This window comes from Pelecanus crispus, chromosome 1 (genome assembly GCF_030463565.1).
Source record: "Pelecanus crispus isolate bPelCri1 chromosome 1, bPelCri1.pri, whole genome shotgun sequence".
NCBI classification, from domain to species: Eukaryota; Metazoa; Chordata; class Aves; order Pelecaniformes; family Pelecanidae; genus Pelecanus; species Pelecanus crispus.
The window spans coordinates 54,396,028-54,420,139 of record NC_134643.1 but is presented as its reverse complement, the minus strand read 5'-3'; the positions used below and the strand labels follow the sequence as shown (position 1 = coordinate 54,420,139).

At 38.5% G+C, this 24,112-nt stretch overlaps 1 protein-coding gene across 3 annotated transcripts in view; it reads left to right on the top strand.

The window, feature by feature from the left end:
- The first annotated feature begins 1,817 nt into the window (after positions 1-1,817).
- Positions 1,818-24,112, top strand: part of ANKS1B (ankyrin repeat and sterile alpha motif domain containing 1B) — a 446,177-nt gene continuing 423,882 nt past the window's right edge. For all 3 annotated transcript variants that reach the window (XM_075728083.1, XM_075728082.1, XM_075728085.1), the window contains exon 1: positions 1,818-1,951. In XM_075728083.1, coding sequence (XP_075584198.1) covers positions 1,818-1,951 — 134 coding nt within the window. The remainder of the gene's footprint in view (positions 1,952-24,112) is intronic.

The window sequence follows — 24,112 nt, the reverse complement described above, 5'->3', positions numbered from 1 at the left end:
CTACCACAATGTTATTTTGCCATTGCTGTCCTTCACATCTTGTGAGCACAGTTCACGGGAGAATGCCAGTGATCTCAGTGGAGGAATGGTAAGGGGTCTTATTTGCCTGCTGTACCTATGGTTCTACCTACACAAATTTAAACTAAAACAGGAACATGGGGCCGTCACTTGGCTTTTCACATACGCACAGTATCAAATGGCGCATTAAACAAGGATGTGCCTATGAGCTGGCCAGCGCTGAATATTTTCAGCATAGCTTGTAACAGCCCGATAGCCATATGGATTAATTCTGGTGCCCGGAGAAGTCCTACAATTCCAAAGGTTACACATTTGAAACCTGTAACAGAACCAGGAGTACCAGAACGAGGGATGGCTGGATCTGACACCAAATATATTGAGTTATACCTCTCATCCTTTGAAACACTAAAAATCCACGATCCTGGCGTTTGACGGGTGTGAGCAGTCCCGCCTGCCTGATTCGCCGAGCCAGCAACTCCGTTTTGCTCCTGACCTCAGCGGGGCCCGGATTTTCCTTTTTGTCTACACCGGTTTGCTCAGAGCAGCAGGCTAGCATCTGTGCTGGAGTGTCCTGCCACGTCCCCAGATGGGGTTAAATCCCTGGCGTGGGGGGGCAATCTCCGCACATACACACGCAAAAGGCCACGGCCCCCTCAGCCCCACCCCGCCCGCACCTGCTGCTAATTCGCCTCAGGGCGGGCGTGCCTCAGCACCCACCCCCCGCCTGCCCGCGCCCCTCGGGAACCCGCCCTCCGCCTCGGGAGCTCCCCTCCCTCCGGGGCAGCGCAGCCTCGCCCCTCGCCGGCGGGAGGACCCCCCCCTCCCCCTCCCCGGTCCCGCTTCCCGCCCCTCGCCCTCCGCCGCCCTCGCCCCGGCACCCAGGTCCCTCCCTTCCCCTTCCGCAGCGCCAGGAGGCGCCACCTCCCCGGAGCTGCCCCGGAGCACCGCGGCTGCCGGCTCCGCTGGCGCGGCCGCCCCGCAGAGCGCTCCCGCCGCCCGGGGCGGGGACGGGGACGGGGACGGGGGCGGGGGCGGGGGCGAGGCACCGGGGCGGGCGGGCGGGCGCCATTCCCCACACACACACACGCGCGCGCGCGCGCGCCCCTCGTCCGCCGCAACGGTCGGCGCGCGGCACCGCAGTGGAGCGCGAGGCGCTGCCGTTGGCGAGGGGCGGGCGGGGCGGGGCGGGGCCGCGCGGGCCGGGAGGGCGGAGGCACCGAAGGGCTGGGGCAGGCGGCGGCGGAGCCGCGGGGGGGGGGCGCCCGGCCCGGGCAGCCACTGAGAGCGCGCCAGCCGCGCCTTCCCCGCAACGGGGTTGGCAAGTCAGGGCTGCGCCTCCTCCCGCCGTCCCTCCCTTCTTCCGTCCGTCCGTGAGGGTCGTTATGCCCCTCGGCCCGGCCGGCCACCGGGGCTGAGGCGGCCCGCTTCCCGTCCCGTCCCGTCCCGTCCCGTCCCGTCCCGTCCCGTCCCGTCCTCCAGGCCGGGGCTCGGGGTGTGTGCATGGGAGCGGGGGGGGGGGGGGGGGGGAGGTTCTTTATCGGCCTCGTCCTCCCCCCGCTTCTCTTCCACACTCCACCCAGAAATGATCCAGTGAAACTAGGAGGAGGTGATTCTCCTCCTCCCTCCCGCCGCTCCTCCTGCTGGTCTGGAAGGGACTGCAGGAATCTGTGCTCTGCTCCGCTCCGAGGCAGGGTCTGGGGAGGGGAGATCGCTCTGTGGGGAGAGGGGGCCGCCCTGGCCCGGGCTGTAGCGCGCTCGGAGCGCGGCGGGGTGAGCGGGGGGCTGCTCGGTGCCTGACCATGGGGAAGGACCAGGAACTGCTGGAAGCTGCTCGCACTGGGAATGTGGCTCTGGTGGAGAAACTCCTCTCTGGGAGGAAAGGAGGGATCCTGGGCAGTGGATCTGGAGCTATTCCCTTATCCAGCTTACTGAGGTAGGGACACCGTTCCCCATCAGATGCTGGGGATATTAACCTCTTCCCCCCTACCATCATCATCGCCCCCCTCATCTTCATTTCCATTCCTGCATCCTTCATAGTAACAATAAATCGTTCACTCTCTAGCCAAGTACAAGTGTGCCTGTGTTTAAAGTCACAGGCAGTCATTTTATTAATATAGTGGTACGGAATTTCTTGCCTTCAATGCGTCTGTAAGGTACTTGTTCATTCTGCTACTAGCTGTGGTGCAGAACTTGTATTTTTATTGCTCGGCTAATATGCACAATATGCTAATAACCCATCCTTTGATGTTTTATCTTCAGATTGCTACTTTTAATCACAGATGGAAGCGTTAATGACAGACAAGGCATTGCATTGTGGAATTCTGTGTAAAAAAGCCATAGCTTCACCCCATACCCTCACCCATAGCTGCTACCCTCACTTGCAGAAGAAATTAGGCATACCGTAGTAATGAGCCTACAAAACAAAGAAAGGGAATATTTTTTTTAATAACAGATCATCGAGGCAGAGGAGGTGTAAAACTTATGGAGCAGGTTGGATAAGAGCAGCGTTACTTTCAAGGCACCTGGATTTAGTGGAGTGAAACTGGGTAATTGGCCATGTTGGGTGAAAGGACTTAACTTTAGTCATTAGTCATATCTCAGGCAATCTACAGCATGGCTTTGGTGTTAAGTTTCATCATGCTCTTAAGTAAGAGCATTCTCACAAGCGTTTATGACATTTGACAGTATTCAAACAAGAGAAGGTCTGCAGCACCCAGTCCAGTGCTAGTGTTCAATACTACATTAGGCATAGCAAAAAAAGACAAAATGAACTCCAACACTGTTGACCTAGAACTTGAATAAATTGGGTTTTTGGTTTGGTTTGGGTTGGGTTTTTTTCCAGAGAGGAAGAAAAGGCCTAGAGAAATGGAAATTGCTTAAATGAAAATATATTTGTGATTCTATTGCCAGTACCTCTTCCTCAATATATTTATATTATTTCAGTGTTCCCTATCAGGGGAAATTTAGTGTAACTGTCCAAATTATACCTGTTTAAAGTCTATTATAAAGTCTTGCTATTTTAAAGCTGGTTTTAGTACTGTAAACAACAACAGTTCAGATATTCGTAGTTTACCAAAGTTCTGTGGTGCCCCACTTCAATTAGGTATTGCACCATTGTTTAATTACTAGCCCATTGACCAAAATCAAAACACACCATGTGATTGCTTTTCGTACTGTACTTGAATAGGCTGCTTAGCAAGGAGTATGCCAGATAATGGGTTGAATTTAAAATACGAGTCTTCTTAAAATGTGATACCCATTTGTTGTAAGTACAGAAGTAAGTTCACTTCAGTACAATGACTAGCCATTTATAATCCAGTTCTACTGCATGACTTGTGTAGTGACTTTCTTCACAGCTAGTGCCTGTGCTATATTCTTGCACTGTTACTTTCATGTTGTGTATCATAAGTTTTGTATATCCACAGGGAGTGTATTTAATAGTGTTTTTCTTTTTTTATTAAACAGCAGTATTTTACTTTGTGTATACAGAACACATTAACCATGTGTTTTGTATATACAGGTGGGTCACGACAGTCATTTGTTACTCAGAATTTAAGTATTTCAGGTTTTAAACTCACCTGTAGTCTTTTTTTTTCCTGGAAGTGCACTTAGCTTAAAGAGAAGTAAAGCAGAGTAAAACATGTACTGTTTTATTTATGATATTTCTTACTAATGTTATAAAGAATATCTATGGCTTCTGTAAACATAACTTCAAAAATTAGAAGTAAAAATTTAGCATACAGCTGCTAAAATATTTCTAATTTTAAAGAGTTTATTTGAATACATTTAAAAAGAATTTAGTAATGGATTGATGCATGAACATTTGCAATCTAACACACTATTAAACATAATGCTTTTTAGAGGGAATCTTAATAATTTCATTGACTTCACCAGGAATGCTCAAAGTAGAAGCTATTATGCATTACAGAAGGTGTTTTCAAGGAAGAATTGTATGTGCTAGGTATTTTAACATACCTGTATTGGAGATGTTGCATGATCTAACTGATGCCAGTAATTATGGATTAAGTCCAGAATGACATGCAAGAATAAGGTTAGATCTATCTTGGTACAGAACACATGGAAACAAAAGAAGGTACTGAAAGGGAGTCATGCTAACATTTTGATCCTGTTTAGGAAATCAACACTTACTGAAAATAGCAAAGTTGTAGAAGAGCCATAATTGTACGGTATAAAAGTTTGAATTTGAGGTTGGGGGGATCTGAAGGTTTTTTTAATAGAAAACCAATTGAAGTGGCTTACTAGTAGAGCTATACTAGTATTTTTTGCATGCAGTTTATTAGACTAAAAACTGCTTTTGAATGTTACAACAAAGAGGAAGCAATAGAAAAAATATAGGGATTTTTTTTTTTTCTGTTTATAGAATATTTAAGAGACATTGTATTTGACAGTGACTCCTGGTGTTTCATTGATCATAATTATTGCTCTATTCCTAAAATGGTGCCCTGGAACAGTACCTGTCCCGTTGTGGTGAGAAAGCTCCGTGTTGCTTTTTCTTTCTCCTTTTGGCAATGCTGTTCCTAGCATTAGGTTGGAAAAGTCCACATCTTTCAGCATACAAATGGACTAATACTGTGCACTTTCCCTTTGGATTTCTTCTAAGTGCTGGAGACAACTCCGTTTATGTGGCTGAACTCTCCATGGCTTGATGCCTTTTTTTGTGGAGATTTGCTTTGCAGTAATTATGGACCTTGTGAATGAAATTTAATATTCATGAATTCACAAATACATATTGATTGTTATCTGAACCAAGGAACAAACTGTCTGAGCTCTGATCTCCTATTTACATTTTTATAACAATTTTTTTCTGATTCTTAGTGTATTTTATGGTACTTGGGGGAAAAATAGGGCAAGCTTTTGTATGGTTGTTTTATAGCTGAACCTGTTCATTGATGTTAATTGCAGAGTAAATTATCTAATTCTTAAAGGGCTGACTTCTAACTTACAAGTCATTATATTAAATTATGACAACAGTTGAGGAAAACAACACTGTTCCAGAAGGCTATTTAAGTACACATATAAATATATGAATGAATTCCTGTGAGGATTTAAACACATGCTTAAAGCAGAGTATATGCGAAGCGCATAAAAATGATATATGCTTAATTAAGAGGTCATATGTACCCAGATATCTGTAATATGTACTATGTAAGACCTCATACCCAAACTGATTTATCTAAAGCAATGACAACCAATCAGTGATATTTGACTGTGTGGACCATATAGCTTAGTTCAGTTCAGGAGAAGCATTGAAAGGCTCTGGGTCAGTTTGTGGCCCCCTGCCTCAGTCTCTGTACTTTGCTCTGGAATGCAAAGATTGTGGGTGAATATACTGAGGATGAATTCCTCATGCAAAAGTTAGCATAAGGCACTGCAACATACTAGGGTGAGTATAATCCTCTGTAAACACCTGGCATAGAGTAATTTAGTTGCTTAAACCTGGGTATTTATTGGCATTTTAGATGCCCATGGGTTTCTGAGGCATCTGCATGGGTTGATGGACTTTAAGAGCCATGGCCTGTGGAGATACAGCCAAATTCCAGGTGGGATACGCTAGGACATCTAAAGATGTGTTACATGTGTGTATAGGCTACAGTCACCAACCCAGAACGGTAGAGCAGGGCTGGGATCTGTTCTTGTACTATGAAATGAGGATATTTTGAGACACCTCAGGAAACATTCAGAGTTTAGAAGACTGAACTGTAAGGGAAGTTTCTTTTCTCCGTTTCTTCTGGGATTCCACTTTGTGGAATTGTCACATATTAGTATATTAACTATGTTTCATATTAAAAAACAAATATGGTTTTTAGGTGTGTAATAGATTGCAAGGAGAATTTTCAGATTTTTAAATTATTTCACTGGCTTTTACATTATTCCAGTATAAACATGAAAACTTGAGGCTGAAATCCCGGAATCCCTCTAACAGAACGTATAATCGATTTCTGTATCCCAAATCCTTAAATGTGTATTAAATGATTTAGCATATAAAATGTGTTTCTAACAAAACCGGTATTTTTAATTTGCTTACTTTGATTATCTGCGTATACAGAACATGTTTTTATTGACCAACCAGTTTTTCATCATTGGATAGAGACAGGATCCATTTCTTTCAAAGTGTTTTAGGAAAAATAACTTTGCAGGTTTTCCTGTAACTCAGAGACCTTATATGATTTTGCCCCATGCAGTCACGTGCATACCTTTTTGCCCTACTAATATGTTACAATCTAAAGAAAAATGGATAGTTCTTGATTAAATGCTAATTTTTAGTAATTTTAAACTTTACATGTTAAAAGAGCTTTGTTTTTTTAACAAGACTATGGGATAGAATATGAATTAATGTGAACTGGCACAGAGTAGTAGGGAAGGGTGAGTTGGCCCCTTCTTGCTCTTTGCTGGCTACTGCCATTACACAGCATGGGAGGGCGGAGCAGCCCGCATGGAGCTGGTTTTTTTCCCCTTCTACGCTTGGCAGACCGTGGCAGGGAATGGCTCCATTCTTTGCTTATCCTTACTTAGCGCAGCTACGCCATGTATAGGCCTGGCCCAAGATATTTCTCCTCTAAAGTGTAAGAAACCCAGCAAGCAGATTGTCAGTCTGCGAGTTGCAATCTGTTTCCTCATCTGTTTCTCAGAGCAGTGTCTTGCTCACAGCAAAGCCACAGTTTAGCCTGATGGCCCCAGTGCATGCTGAGAACCACACAAATCTACTTCTGTCCCTGTGCAGAACCCTGTGATTCATTCAGCTTCCTGTGCAAAATCAGATCACACTTAGGTATGGCTTGTAGAGCAGAAAGTATTTAAAATATCGAAATACTTTATGAAGCTTTAGTTAAAATTTTAACAAATTGTTTTCACATTATAATTTAAATAACAATTCTAACAAGCAGTATTCTAACAAGCAGATCGCCTTATCAACAAAAATAAAGGCACTACTTCTGTTTTTCATTACAAATAGCATTGTTTAAATAAGAGAAACTTTCTTAGGTTGATTTTATAATGAGATTGTATTATATGAGGCTTGCAGTAGCAGGATTCTGGGCTCACATACTTTTGAGGTCACATGTTTTTATGTTAGAAGGTATGTATTTCAGACAACCAGTGCAAATAATAAAATGGCAAGTATTTGTTACATATAGGTCAATGGGGCATCCAATTAGTGTATGCTTATTTCTAATTTTAGTTACACTACTTTTAATTAATACATGGAGGTTTTTGTACTGGTGTCCCAAGCAAAGACCAGCATTCCCAGTTTCCCCAATTACCTTATTTATCCTATTAGAGTAGGAAACTTAGGTCTTTTGGGGATATATTTAATTTTTCTTCCTTTTGTCTTTCAGCATGAAATGCAAATTAATGATTACTACAACTCTTAGTTTATGCTGTTTGGTATTAGTGATAGTTGATTGCTGCCTTGATTCTGCATATTTGCCCTTTCAAATGTATAAGCCTGTCATAAAACTTAACCTTTATTTTGTTATTTTCTACCTTTCTTAGACTTATTTTTCTTCTCTTTTCTGATAAATGCTTTCAATCAAAGTTTAGACAAAAATTTATTCTTGGAATTCCTTAGATTTCTTCGCAAGTTTGAAACTTTTACAATATACAAAGGTAGCAATATGGGCAATATCCAGGACATCTGGTAGAAATTTCATTGTTAAGGGCAAGGCAATTCACAAAATTTGTGTAATAAATCTTCCCTAGGAGCCCAGCATGATCCTGGATTCACAGCTCTGTAGTTAATCTCTATGGAAAAACTTCTCGCTTCTCCTTGCTCCAGATCTTGTTTTCTGAGTATTGTTCTAATAATTTTCTAAAATGTTAGACCAAATGTAAAAAATGACCAGCAAGAACTGTAGATCTAGTGTAAAATCTACTGAGGTCATATTATCTGCCCATAGGTAGGATCAAGATATGGAATGTAGCAGTGCTGGGAGGACTGATGGAGTTTATGATGGAGTCAGGAAGACTAGTAAGAGAAATTTTACAAACATATTAAGGAGAAGGTAAGGAAAACCCCAGAAAGTTGAAGTGTCTGTAACTTAAAAGAATTCCTTTAGAATTCTTCTAGAATTCTTAGCCACTAGATGGCTAGTTTCTAACTCTGCAGAGGACCATAAAAATGCATTTTGATCACCATCTTGTTTTCCTTCGTCTGACAGATGATTTTAGTAGTTTGGTAATTCAATAGAATTAATGCTGCTTTATACATTTTTAAAATTGGTATATGACATTGCTGCTTTTAAGTGGTAGTGTTACAGCAGAACTAAGAGGGGAAATAAATGAAATAAAATGAAGAATGATGTAATCTGAAAGGTCTGCTATCTTGTGTCTTGTCAAGGTTGGAAATGTTATGATGAGCAAATACAGATGCTTTTAAGACAAGCATTTTCACAGTCACTGCACTAGTGATCAAGAACATAACCATGTTTCTAAAAATCTACAGGTAGATTCTTTTATTTGCCTCAGTTTCAGTTTGTGTGGGTATTCATGGATGAGCTATTAAGGAACTGCTTATAGCTGTAGGCCGTTTTTTTTATTGCCCTGACAGAGGCACTCGTTGAAGCATCCTATAAACTGCTTTAATTTATGCTACTGGTATATAATCCCTAAGGGACAATACAGTGTAGAGTGCAGTTACACTCCCTTTCCTTCAGCAAGCTTAGCCTGCTCGCCTGGGGAGGTGACATAGACAAGATTTCCACAGCTGGAATTCCCTTCTGCCATGGAATTTTTCTGCTGGCCACTTCCAATCGGAGTACACATCCTAATCCTTTCTATTACTTCAAGATAAAATATTTTGACAACTTCTAATGTTGAATGTGTAAGGCATAATAAGCAGCGTTAATTCCTGCCTACTGATATGACATTTTCATGTACATGGATCCTTTTGGGAAGTAGGGAATATATTTTGTTTGAACTTTTTAGCCTTTATGGGAAGACTTTTATTACTTTTTAATTACTTTTCATTACTTGTTCATTTTGCATTTAAGAAGTGATGTAACAACTCTTCTGTACCTAATTTAACATCTATGAATTTCTAATAATGTACATGTATCTAATATAAGAAAGGTTCTGTGAGATTTAATTCCATGAGGTTGTGCTTTTATTAAAATCATTTTACGCTGTTTCCCATTTATTGCACATACGCTTTCTAAAGAAAGAAGAAATGCTAAAAATGACATCTTGAGTGTAATTTGGTTCCAATTTAAAACACCCAGTGGTAGCTATGTTTCTATAGGTGTTGATGTCTGTGCTAGGTGTCTTAAGTTTCCATTATAACCAATGGAGATCTAGTCAATACAGTTAGGGAGCATACAGAGTGATTCACCTCACCCCGAAGTAGATACTGCATGATTTTCTTTCAAACTGAACCACATCCCTGATTTAAATATTTTTGTAGGTAAAAATATTTCGGTGAAGAACAGGAAAACAATTCTAATTGAAGGTATATATAGAATATATATAAATGACCACCTAAATAGCTAGGTTAAAACAAAATTTGGGTAGAATTTCTCTCCTTCCATATTTTATAGCTGATTTGGATTAATTCGGAAGTCATAGGCATTAGGTACTGACCAGTTAATCAATAGATTATCAATGCCTGACCAACCTTAATTGCTTTCTACAATGAGATAACTGCCGTGGTGGACAAGGGGAGAACCATGAATGCTGTTTGACTTGACTTTAGAGTAGTCTCTTTTAGTAAAAATGGTGAGCTATGGACTGAATAAGAGGATGGTAAGATGGGTGGAGACTTGGCTGGACTGCATGGCTCTGAGGGTTGTGATCAACAGTACAAAATCCAACTGCTAGTGTTTTCTAGAGGGTTTCCTCAGGATCCAAGGGCCAGTATTGATTGCAATATGACAAATGTGGCAGGTTTGTAGATGATACCAAATTGGGGAGAACTTATTCATATGTAGAATTGCTATTAGGAGGGACCTGGACAGGCTGGAGAAATGGGCTGATTGGTGCCTCAGAAAATTCTGCCAAAGCCATTGTGAAGTTCTGCATGTGGGAGTGAATAACCCCTTGCACCACTATAGGCTCTTATACTGGAGTTGGACAATTTTTTGTGGTTTTCTTCTTTTTCTGTCATATTAGTAATTACAAAAACATCAATATCACATTTAGTCTTTGAGTTTACACATTAGTAAGTTCTTTGTCCTGTAAGAATGGTGTGACTGGTGTGTGGATTTTTTCCTAACCCTACATAGCCCAGACAAATGCTGAAATAGGTTAAGTTGTAAAGTATTCATGTTGTCACTGTATAAGAAGTGTCCAGGAAATAGATGCCTTTTAGAGAAGGTTAAAAAAAAAAAAAAGAGTTTTATAAATTAGAATTGGGAATATCTTCTGGAATAGGTATTTTCCCTCTGCATATTGCCTGAATTTCAAGGCTTTGTGATGTAACTTTCTAGTGTGTTTGTTACTGGTAGTTCTGAGAGTTAACTGTGAATTTAATGTCTTCCATGTTTACTTGCTGACTTGTCAGGGTCATTGTTTTCTATTTTTAGATGCCACTAGATATGAGTAGTAAATCTGTGTGTCTAGGTTATTTTTGCAGATTAAACCCCCCAACACATTAATATGAGCAGTTTGACCCCAGAATCTCAAGTCATTCGTAAGGTTTCCTAAAAAACGTAATTTACACTTATTTTTAGTTTTCAATTTTCTCAAGTAATTATTTATCCACTTCCATATCCTCCTTATCATCTGTATAGCTAATTTGTCAGATCATGCTCATAAGTAATTTGCAATCACTCGGCTTCCTGTTTTGTGCACACTTATTGCAAAGCAGTATCTTGCATAACCAAGTGGTCTTATGATCTGCCAGGGATCTTCTCACATAACGTGTACAAGTAACATTTCAGAGAACCAAATATACTAAATGTAGAAATAAAGCATATGGTATATAGTATATGTATGTGTTACAAATCTGTTGTTTGCCTGTCACAATAGTTAAATCTATCCCTTCTATTTTTACTTTCATATAGACTATGTAAGTCTTGATTTCAGGGTAGGAGTCATGACATAAGCAGAAAATGAAGCCTCTAAAAGAATGGAATAGGCATGTGTTCTGGGTGAGGAAATGTGGCTAGAAGACAGGTGGAGGGAGAGAGACCTGAATAGGGGTATTTGGAGTGTTTTGGCAAGCAGGCTGTATGTAAAAATCTGAAAATGCTGGAATGCTAGAAATGATTGGTAAAGGAAATGGGTGTAAGAATTGAGACTGGGAGTAAGAACTGAGAGTGGTTGACCATGGAGGTTTAGCACTGGTGAGGAGCGGAAGAGGCAAGTTTAGGAGACAAGATAAAAGGAACAGGGCAAAAGGAGTTGCATTCAGCAGAATAAAGAGAAAATGTATATCCACTGAAATATAGTTTTCATTCAAAACCTGACATTGTCATATTTCCTTGCTATAACAAATATTTGTGAAATGCATTTGCAAACTGTCTCATTTTCTTCTAGTGCTAAAATAGACAGCGGTTAATAAAGTGCCATCAGTCATTCCATTAGTTTAAGTGGAAGAGGTGGTTGTGATGGATAGAGAGATCCTAAATCATCTGGTAAAGTTTTGCCAAGGTGACACCACATGGTAGAATTTCAGGAGTTTTAGTTTGCTTTTTTATTAATGGTAAAAATAAGGTTGCCGGTGCAGTTTTTATTTAGCCCCCTGAATGTAGGCATTATATTTTTTTTTTTAATGACACAGTCCTGCAGTCTTTTCTTTCACAAGGTCCTTACTTCAGTTGTGGTCCAGGATAAACAGTGCACATTGAATAAGCAGTTATTCAATATTTTTTATCCTTACTATTCAGTGTTTAGCCCCAAGACTTATTTACTGCACACAATTCAAACTCTTCTCTAGAAAAAGAATGATTAGTTTATCTCCTGGGCTTTTCAGTGGTGTTTGTTACTATAGTATCTGACTGCTTCACAACATTAATGAGTTTACTGTCACAGTACTTCCGTGACTGAGTAAGAGTGTTAATATCTGCAGTTCACAAATGCTAACTGAAGCACAGTTAGATTACGGTGAGAAAGACCCACTGACTTGGTGTTTCTAACTGGTGGCTACAAGGAGCTCATTTTTCACAGTATTAATATAGTTAGTGTAAAAACATAGGAATGGCTTTTCTTGGTCAGAATGAAGGTCCGTCTAGCCAAGTACTCTTCTCCAGTAGTGACTGGGAGTTAGGAGGCTGGTCTTAGAAGAACAGAGTAGCAAAGTAAGGAATACTTCCTCCAGCGTACTCTCACAGTTTCCAACAATTTACAGCAGCTTTCCGAGACAGATGTATTGTCCTTATATTTAATAGCTCCAGTGGATTTTTCTTCCATGCATTTGTTCAATTAGTCTTTGAAACAGTGCAAATTTTTAGCATTCATAGCATCTCATAGCAAGGGTTTCACATTGTAATGAAGTATTATGTGATGAACATTCTCTATAAATTAAGTAGCATTTTATATGTTCACATGTATCTGTTCAGCAGTTCAGAGATTTGCTTCTGGAGTACAGACATGGATAGAATCCAGTTCTGTGGTGCAACATTAAACTGCTGTTCTTGTTCCTAACTTGTTTAATTGATTTAGTAAATACCAATGCACTTTTTAATACCTTTGATTTTCAAAAAGAAAAGAGTTCTTATTCAGCCATCCACACTATAGGGGATAGGCCTTCAACTGTTCCAAGATCAGCATTCATTGCACAGGGAAAAATAATATGGAATCATATAATTATTAAGGCTAATACATATGTAGGATACGTAATCAGGATGACTTGGCACCAGCACTTTAAACCTTGCCTTTGCAACCTCAATAATTTTTAATGCGCTTTTCTGTATATATTTTTATATATATTTCCACAAAATTTTTTTTTTTTTCAACAGAAAAATATATTTCTTTTGAGAACGTAGATATAGACTACCTGTGTGGTGATGAACAGAACATGATGAATTTGGAGATGCCTCTATTAATTTACAAAAAATACAGCTTCTGATGTATATCTAATATCCTTATAAAAATGATGTGGAATTAGAGGTGCTGGAGGATATTTCTCTTTTTTTTCCTTCTTATTTTTTTCTTTTTGGCAAGTAATGATATGCATGTGAACAAGGTTGCCATTATGTTACCTGAAACAGCAAAGATGCGTCAAGGAAAATCAAACTTTAGTTGCTGAAAGTAATTTGTGAAGATGGAAATGAAACAGCTGCATGTAGGGGAAGAATGTTACTTACCTCGCTTCTTTTGTGTGAGACAATTATTGAGGAAAGAGCAAGGTCATTCCCCAGTGATGAAATGTTTCCTCGCATATGTCAAGCCCTAGAAAGATAGTTTGAGGCATAAATGGGATGTGTATCATTTCCACACTTGAACTGGCAAATCAGAGTTAATGAATTACTTCAGGAGTAAGATTTACAGTAGATGAAGCCAGTCCTGGTCATTGGTACTTACCATGTTGGTACTGCTTAAACAAACGTGAGAGAAACTTCAGCATTCAACCTCCGTGTCTCTGTCATTCAGGCAAGAATAAATGAAAGGAAGGTAAAATGAAAAGTTCATTATACACTTGCAGGCACAAGAATTTTGATATAATGCCAGTGTTTGAGGGCACACCCATTCCATGTGATCTGAAGGAGAATATATGTGATAGATTTGGAGCTGCCTATAACAGTCTAAAAATATTAGTACTTCATTGTGACATTATTGTGATACTAGTTTTGTGCACTTTGTGAATTATGGAGAAGATTATCAGAAATGCAATCAAGAAAGAGGATCTGGATCCAGACGCTGATTTTGCAGAAAATCCTGGAGAACCAATGAGAGATACTCAGTATGATGCCATGGTTTGATCTCTTCTAAATCCCAAGAAACTGATCTTGGGGAACAGGTTCAGGCTTGGGCATCAGCTGGGTTTAGAGGTGGACTATTGAGACAGAGAGAGTAGTCTCATGAGAAATCCAGTGAGATCCAGAACATCACAGGCCAGGGTTCCTTTACTTGCCATTCATTGTGATCTAGATCACATACGTCTATTATTTAAAAAAATAAACTGTGTGAAAGGCAAATTTACTTTGAAGAGATGGATGCATGTACTTAAAAAGCACCCGCCTTAATTCTTTCTTCAGTTCAAGGGTTAAAGTGGCAAATGTTTCATAGGGTCAAAGTTCCAGATGTTTGGTCAAGTGATCTGTATGCGTATTTTACACCTGCTTCTACATCTAACAAGCCACTGCTTAATGAATTGCCCCTAAAGAATAGTAGTTTATTTTGGGGTATTTGCTTCTCCGCTGCAAGTGTGCAGAGTACCAAAATCTTCATATTAAGATGGAAGCATGTTGCACTAGGTATGAAAATATTTCAATCTTTTGTTCTTTTTTTAAAAAAAATATTTAAATATATCTTTTAAAGAAAGATAATAGCTTAAAACAAGTAAATTTTTGCTGAAAGATCTGGGAATTTATATAATTAAAGAGCTCTCAGCAACAAGACACAAAAAATGGTTAGATTTCAGAAATACTTCTAGGGTGTTAACTTGTGAAAAAAACACTCAGCCATGCTGAAATAAGAACATTTTGTTTTTATCTTGTATTTTCCCTCGTTGAATGTGTCTCATACAATCTGAAGAAGATTCTTTGGCTTGTATTGCTCACTGACTCAAACTAGACCAGTGACTTCTTCAGTTAGTGTTTAGGAGTAAGTTTTATTTGGCTGAAGTTTTTAATACTGTTTCTCACAAAATACTAGATACTCGTCTCATGGCTGAACAAAATTGAGCCAGTTTGTGGTGTGACTGCTTTAACAATTATATACTCAAACTCTTAATTTTTCTGTTGCTGAGGGTGTATAATGGAAAAATAGGCTTTTTGTTGTCAGTTTTCAAAACATATTTGGAGTTTACTTTAGTCATATGGTCTCTTCACTCTTTTGATCAAACTTGAGGGTATACAAGAACAGAGACCTAGACCCTTAGTAGCAGTTATGCCAAGGTATCCTTGCCACAGGAATCATTTAAGTGCTCCAAAACTGTGTAAGAGTTACATAGGTATAAATGTCAGAAAAGGAGTAACAGCAACAGAAATCTTGTGATGTGTTTCCAGTGCATAAATAGTTTTTGCCACAAAATGAACTGTTGCAATATTTGCTTCTACTCCTCTTGCTTTAAAGCTCACCTGGTTGTAACATTGTATAGACTCAGGAAATAAGTTTGAGAAAAGCAAGTGAGGTTGCTAAGAAATGTCTGCTTTTTTAAACAGCCAAGGGAGCACCCTCTCTGTTAGGCTGCCTATTTCAGTAGACAGCCTCCAGGGAATAAATCAGCTAATTATTATAGTGGTAAGAGGCAAACAGAGCTTTCTTTCTCTTTCCTCGGTAACTAAATATTGTTTTCATGGATTTTTTTCTCCTCATCATCCCTCCTTTTCCCAGTATAACTGTTTTTCTCCCCTTCCTTTCTCACACTGTGACATCCAGCTTGAAAAGGGGGAAAAAGTTAGGAAGTGAAGAATCCTGAAGTTCCTTAGGCCAACCTTGAAAAAAGAGCACCTTGCTGCAGATACTCACGCCAAGGCCAGGGAGTCCAGTATGAAAAAATTGAAGATCTAAGTTAATGCTTTTGGAGAATGCAAGAAGGCACTAGATTTGACAATGGCATGGAAAAGTAGAACATAATCAGGGCAAAATTCATTGGGAAGCTTGAAAGAACACACACAGTACTGGGCAAAAGTTGTAAGATCAGGGATACAGGATTGATTTGGGAAGTGGGGCATGATAACTTCCTGGAGAGAGAGGAAGAGATACACTTTCAGAACCTTTCTCAAAGACTGATGAAAACTAAGAAGTGGCAAATAAATTTATTTAGAGAGTGACAAGAAAATACACACAAGTGGTTGGATGTTGTCTGGTCTTTGCCCAACAGACCTGTAGCATATGTGAATGAATCTGCCTAGCTACTTGGGAAAATGCCAAAACCAAAACCACCAGCTCTGAAAAAAGGCAGAAGGAAGGAGCTGAATCCCTTTGTGGTATGTCTGTTTAAATGTGTTCTTGGGTTTAAAAAAACAAATCGGGAGAGAATGAGACAGCAGGCCTCAGGATTGCTCTTTAAAGCATGGAGCCAGAGTGTCTAGACCTCTTTGGAAGGAAGTACAGTACTTTGGCTAGTCTTCAATTCATAGTAGCTCATTACTCAAATCTCCTTTGAAAACATGACTTTCTTAAATGACACAAGATGCCACCAGTTCTGGATAAGTTCCCAATAAACTCTAAAGAGGAATTAAGAACAATTATTCTAGAAGGTTGGCTCACAGTGCACATCTCTCTCCAAGTTTCACTTGATTTGTGAGATGCCGTGGCATTGTCAGTAGTTCCAGCAACCGTCGTGCAGCATGCATTGTTACAGTCTTCTGAGATTCTTGGACAAGTCCAGAATACAGCTGAGACCTTCTTGAGAAGAATGAACCTTTTGGTAGAACTGGCAGTTCATTATATTTCTGAAAAGTATCTTCAGTTTTTTCTGGATCTTTGGGGATTTCCTTTCTCAGCTCCATAGAAAGCAATCTATATCCCGGGTTCATTTCAGACAATTGCACTACCATGCTTATTGGGCATCACATTAGCCTCCTATAAAGCATATGAATCTCTGGAAAGGATTGCTTTATTTTCACTGTAACTAAAAAGCAGATGCTTTCAAAGCAGTTGGATTGGCACTCACACAGGGAGTTGTCAGGAACTATTTAAATGAGTGCAGATTTACTAGAGCAGTGAAGGTGGCTGTCCTGTCTGTATTAGCACTGCTCAGTGCATTCTTCTAATCATATGCAATTTTAGTCACATGGCCTAACATTCAGATCATCACAGGCAGATGCACTATAGTTTTGACGACAAATCTCTTTCCCTTTGCAACTCTTTTAGGGCTCATTATTGTACATCTAAGCATACAGAACTTGACAATAATATGAATGATGAAAATATTTGTTTTTCATTTAAAGTTGGTATTTAAGACACTCTTGGTTAATTTATGAAGGATTATTTTCTTTCTAAAAGTGTTTTCAATTTAGTTTTGATGGGCATCATGCAAAGAGATTTAGCTAGATTTGAAAATGCTGAAAAACCTGTAAACAAACACATTGGACTAAGATTAGTGACTTGTGACCCAGCTTAAAAATTGTCAGAAAAGGAAATAATGGCCTGAATTTAACTTCTCATTTGAAATGTAATCTGTGTCTTAATTTGGTATTGTGTTGCTGTGCTGAAGCTGGCTGTGTATAATACAGTATCTGATTTTTTTTTTTTCCATCCTATTGAAGTGATTGTTTGATTTTTGAACAGATTTTTTGGTCAGTAAGCATATGCTCTGAGTAGCAATTACTGTACACAAAGAGAAGTTTGCCATGCATCCTTTAAAATTGATTCTCAGGCTTAAGCTGAGAATCTTTAGCATAACAGCTGAAGACTTGCACACCTAAACATTAATTCACATTCCAAGTGAACAAAACATATTTTGGCTAACAGCAATGTATTCTGTAACTAGACACTGAACATATTAATGATACTGTGTAATTGAGTGTTATTGCCCCCATTTGTGCTAAATATTACACATCACACATTCTGTTAGATCTTTGATCATTAGATTCTCTTTTCCTATTTAAACACTATCAAGTTGTGTTTATGTGTTTCACTATTAATCAATAGCGAGCTAGCCTATCAGTTTCTCAGTAGGTCAGTATTTTCCACTACAGCTTAAAAATTTAAATGTAAATAATTGTTCACTTTATCTTCACACTTTTTTCTGTTTAGGGATGTTAACCTAAATGCTAATGAGACAGGGTTTGGTATCACCATCCTCCAGAAAATAATGCAAGTAGGAGAAAACATACTGAAGAAATTTTGCAAATAAATTTGAGTGGTGTCTTGCCTATAGAGGAAACCTTGGAAAATCTGGGAATTAGTGCAGTCACAGTTAGGTAGCTATGTGTCCATTTTGTAGATCTATGCTTCAGTGGAAAGAGCAAGTTCCTTTCCCTAAAGGCACACACTCCTCAAATGATACAATGACATTGAACGTACATGTCCTTTTCCCCCTACCCCTATCTTTTTTCAAGAAAGTAGAGGTGCCTGTCCGTATGTCTGTAGGTGTGCATTACTGTGTGACACAGCCACAAAGGGCAGCTAATACTACCGAAGCAGGTGGTAAAATTAAAGTAGATAAAGATTTCTTTTTTTTTTAAAGTCAGCTTTAATGAAGAAATACCAGCTTTTTCCCTTGAACTGCACTAGTTTTTATGATACTTGTAGTGATATAAGTTTCTCGGCAAAGAAATGACATGCAATGTAAGAGAATCCAAAACAGTAGTTAAGCTGATAACCATATCACTCACCTCTGATGTGGAGACCCAGGTTCAAGTCTGTGGTCTGTCATTATCCCAAGAGAGTTCTCTAACCACTGGTTTACCCAACACACACTTTTTCCCTGGTCCAAAGATTATATATAGTTACATAAACATATTGAAATAGTTTCAAAAAGACTTAAAACCAAAACTTACAAGCATTATTGGTCAGAACACTTGCTTGGAAAACAGAACAATGGTAAAGGGGGACTTTAGTCTTCCCATCATAATCCAGCAGTCTTGAGTTTCATATTCTGTTCTTTCCTTTCTAAAAAAGTAGAAACAAAAAAAAACCCACTTCAGAATGAATCTTAGTTTAAGTTTCACATAGAAAAGTGGAATTCTCAAAAAATCAGGAAGTAGAAATCAAACACTTTACTGGATTGTAAAGGCAATATGTTGCAAAGTAAGGGAGTGTTCTGTTTGTACTATATTGAATGCTTTCTGAACTACATTTTCAACTCCATTATTTTTGTGTGATGACTTTTTTGAATGAGTAAGAAATGTGTTAGAGCTTTGATGGTAGCTTCAGAAATGTTAGCAATGTTTAAAGTGGACTTGCAGTTTTCTCTGTGGCATGGACTTCAAAGAAGTACAGAACTCTAAACTTCTCAAAGTATTATGACTATATTTTTATAGACTTAGCAAGAACTACACAATTATGCATCTATCAGTCATAGGTTTGATTTGTTTAGGCACTGAACAAGATTTAAAACTGTTCCCTTTTCAAATGGCTATCATCAGTCCATTCTTGTCCATGGTGGAGTTTTATATTTGTACAATAATTTTCACTTGCTGAAGTAATTCTGTTCATATGTGACTTACAGCTGAACTGTTTGGGGAAAAATATGTTCATTAAAATATTATATTACTGAAATACGTCAATTTAGAGCATAGTGGTCTCTCTTCAGTATCTCCTGTTCTTTCCCTCCCTTTCCCCCACCTCTCTCTTTGTTTCTCTGTCCACCTCTCTCCCCTCTCCCTGTTCCCCCTCCCTGTTCCCCTTACCTGCATCTCTCCCCTCACCACTCTCTCTTCATTAATCTATCTTTCCATCCACACCTCTCTCCCCGCATCTCTCAATCCACATCTCTCTCTGCCTCCCCTTTTTCCTCTCTCTCTACCAGTTTAAATCATAATCACCTGAAACAAAATAATACAAGAACACAAATCAGAAAACATTGCCTATTGAGCTGGAAATAGTTAGACGGAAGGATGTAGTGACAAAAAGAAGTAGTCTGAAAAGAGAGAAGTTAATGTCTTAGTTTAGAAAAAAATTTGGTGTTCCTCCATGAGCATGAGCCAATGACGAGTATGATTAGGCTAAAACAGGACAAATCACCCATAATCCCATCCAACATTAAAAAGAAAAAGAGTGAAATAGAGGAGGAGACATGTTTTACTTAGAATATGGAAATCTGTTTGGGTTGTATCCTCTTTTCTATGAACTGAGACTTATCATAATAAGAATAGCAAATATCCTAAAAAATTGCTGGAGTATTTGACTGATTATACTTAAGTTCATGAAGGAATAAAAGCCTGTGGAGAAATACCTGATAGGAACATGAAGTACTTCAGACATTTAAGAAAAGAGCTTAAGATGAGAATGTCTGATATATTTTCAGAGATAATTTAGATGACAGCTACAAGTGAAAAGGAAAATAGTGTGACTAGGGATTACTGGCAGTAAACAGAGAAAAGTTTTAGATGCACAAGCATTTGATTGACTTTGGTGATATTACTAGATAGTGTTGGATGTGTATCACATGTTCAGAAATACCTTTCTTTTTAATGTATTGTAAACAAAAGAATTTAACACTCAAGTGCTTCAGATTTACAATGGAGCTGCTTTGGAATAAGCATGAAGAATAAGATAAGTAATGACTTGCATAGAAAAGTAAAAAGAGTGGGGAAAAGTACAGTGACTGGCTAATTTAGTGGTTTATAACAAACCTGGGGAGATGATTTTGTTAGGTAAAACATAAGTATGGATGAGCATATTCTATTTAGAAGAGAGATAAAGAGAAGATATGGAAGGGAAGTTCTTTACAGTCAGTTTGCAATTGTCTTGAGAAAGAGGTAATTCATGTAATGGGTAAAAAAGCTGTCTTGCAAAGATCGAGGCCATGTACTTCTGCACTCCACTTCCTAAGCCGCTCTGCTTCAGAAAGATCTTAAGGCTCAGAGCTATAGAAGTGGAGAGAAGCACATTTAGAGTCTCTCAGACCCAGAAGCGTGGGGAAGCATGGTGAAGTAACACTCACCTATATTATCTGTGGATGACATTATCTGTGCCAGGGTCAACAGAGCCAGCTAATAATCTCTATATGGCTCTGCTTAGATTCACAGATATGGAGGAATGACACCCAGCCTAAATCTACACAGAGCAAGCTTGGGTCTAGCAGGACTTCTTAGCTCAGATTCATCAGCATGCAAATGTGACTACAATTCTTCCAGCTCTTTGCTAGCTTCAGAAGCGTTATAGCTGCATGTGGTTGGCTAAGAAGCGCTATTAGATCCAAACTGACTTTACGCAGACAGTTCCTATGTCTCTGTATCCATGTTTGGCTGCAGATAGTCTGCCTATGAACAGTGGCATGTGGACTGTATGTTGATGACATGTTGTATGTACCACCGTATATTGTACATTATTACATGGTATTCTTCAGACAAAATTCACTCCCCTTTCATAGTACAAGAGGGATGGTGCTCCCTTAGTTATTTGCTATTTAGGATTTTATTTCCTCATTGTTAGTGTGGGCTTATGCCTTTAGTACACGTTATGCAGATGTTTCTATAGAGAGAATTATTTTCCTCACATGCTTCTCAGTAGAGTTTTGCAAACATAAAGCATTTATTTTCACAACAGCCTTGTTTGATGACAGGGTATTACTACTCCATTTTACAAATGGATCTATGAAGCCCTGAGACATTAAGGTCAATGTTATTGGGTAATTTTAGATGTGTAGTTCAAACCACCTAAAACCTGATTTCTGATTTTGCAGAATATTTGTCATTGCATACCATTTAAAAGTGCAAAGCACAATTTCCTCTGCAGGGCAACTGCAAATAGTGCTTTTACAGTCAAAACTCAGGATATGAAGTTGGGTACCCTGAAAGTTACATGCTTAATGATCATTCTTGCAAAGTTGGATTTAAGAGACTTCCCTACTGTCAAAAAAACCTCTGTGGTAGAAAAAGTCTACATCTCTAGGGCAACATTGCACTACCCTGCATGTGAATTTCTTCTTATCCCCTTGCAGTCCTTTAGTTCATTCAGAATATATTCCCCTTTCTGTTTCAGTTTACATTCAACATGTTCTGTTGCTACAGAATCATGGCCTACCTTTAGAGTAGGTTACATAGACAGGCTGAGGCAGGTTTACTGAAGAAAAAAAATGCATGCAATTAATAGATCATGGAATCAAAGATTATGCATACATAAGCAGGAATTGCATTAAGATCATAAAATCTTATTTGTGCTATTTCTTGACTTTTTGGTGTGACTTGTTATAATATTTTGACATAAATGTATGTAATTCCTTTTTTATTTTGTAAAAACAAACTGACAAATTAGAAATTTCATTATGTTTGTGGTATTAGCACTCATATACATTAGACCTATGTAATTTCACAACTGACCAGCTGCATGGTAACAGCTCACAGGGCTAAGAAGCTGAGTATTCATGGCCAAAGAAGTCATCTTTTAGGCCTGATCAAGCTTGCAAGCCACTAACTAGATGAACCTGATGTAGGTCAATAACAGAGATGGCACTTTAAGATGTACTGCACAGAACTCTATGTACTTTAGTGGAATACTTGGTAGTAGTAGTCAGTGGTCATGTGCATTATTATTTTGCCGAAACTGTTGCTGACATTTGCTCAGTTATCATGGGATTCAGTTTAGGCAAACGTGTTCTAGCAGAGTGTGTAACAAATGTTTCTGCTCACTCAGTGGAAGTTCAGCTCTTCTAATCTGTCCAACTATCGTCTTAGCTTTAGCCTTTACTCCAAATATCTTGTGTGTCTTTGTGTCCTTTCTCAGCTCTTAGTCTTACCCTGGAGGCTGATGCTTCCAGTATTTTTACTCAGCTATTTTCACTTCCCCTCTCCAAATTTCTGGTCTTGCCTGTACTAGTTTGGTCCTCTTTTCTGTCTTCTTATTTAATTTTATTTTAATATCCTGTGAATTTCCCTTCAGCTGCTCGGTCACATTTCCTGCCCTCAGAAATCCCGTATTTTCTCCTATGACCCTAGATCTCCTTTCTTAGAACTCTTTAGTCTGGGGTAGATGTCTGACATGAAATTCCGACTGAAATAAAGCAGTTGTAGTCATAAGGAAAGTAAAATATGATTTTACACTGGGGAGTGGAGGTAATGCTTAAGAATAGACAGTGTTGCTAGGGCACTTTCTAAATTTACCATCCATAAAGAAGAAAAGTTAGCTAGAGAAAGAACATGCCTGGATCTGTTTTTTTACTGATGGACAGTAACTTTTTAGCATGGTTTGTACAGGAGACCATGATTTATTTAATTCTGCATGGTAGGATGAACAGATTCATAGAATGCATTAGTGCGTGAATAGTACACTCAAGGAACTTAGTGTTTATAAAAGACAATCTGATTATTATAGTAGAATGAAAGGAGTACTGTAATCAAGGAGTATGGAAATAGTTTGAGAAATCCTAAAATAATATTAAGATTTAAGAGACTTTTCAAAAAATCATGTATGAAAGTGCATGAAAATTTGTGGATTAAAAACCTGCTGGTTGAAAGGGTAAGAAAGGGCATATATAGAGACTTACATATTCATATATATAGTTATATATATTTATATTTTTAAAAATATATCTCTATATTTATTTATATAAAAGGAAGAATTAGATCCCTCAGTAAATGAAATTAATTTTATTGGTTTAACTAGTTATTCTGCAGAGTGAATGGAAGAAGTCCCTTGTGCCAGTAAAAGCACTATTTTGCTCACATCTGGCATAAATGCATATTACAGGTACTTTGTATTACACTAGTACTGCTGTACTGGTAACATGCTCCAAGTGGAGAACTAGCTTCAGAATGCCTGTACATAGAACACCTTTGTAAGTCAGTCTTGGCTGTGAAAGATATATTCGCAGAGTATTTGACTGATAAGTAATGGGAGAAGACCTTGTAAAATTTCTCAAAAATAATTGCAAATTTCAGAATACATGATCCTTAAGTACTTTTTTGTTATATAGGCTGGATGTTTTATTTTATTAAGGATATTAGCTTGGAAATGTACTCCCCATCTGAGAATTCTTTTTTAAAGAAAATTGTGAGGAACTGAAATCATCCTACAGTATGGTTTATAGTTTTCAAAAAGGAAAATTATGATGATAAATATTGCTTTCCATAAGTCTAATATAATATTTTACTATCATTTTACTTGGAATATGAGCAAAACAATCATTAATTATCTAGAACCTGGACAGAAAGCGTTAATGATTCATGAATCATAATTTATGAAAAACTCAGTTCCATTTTAAAATAGAATTACAAAATTAGATAATGAAAGGAATACAGAATATGCAACATTTTTATTTTAAATATATAATTGGATTTAAGTAAACCAAATGATACTCGGATTCTTAAAACCTTAATTATAAAAAAAAAAACCCATTGCATTATCTGGAATAGGAATGTTATAA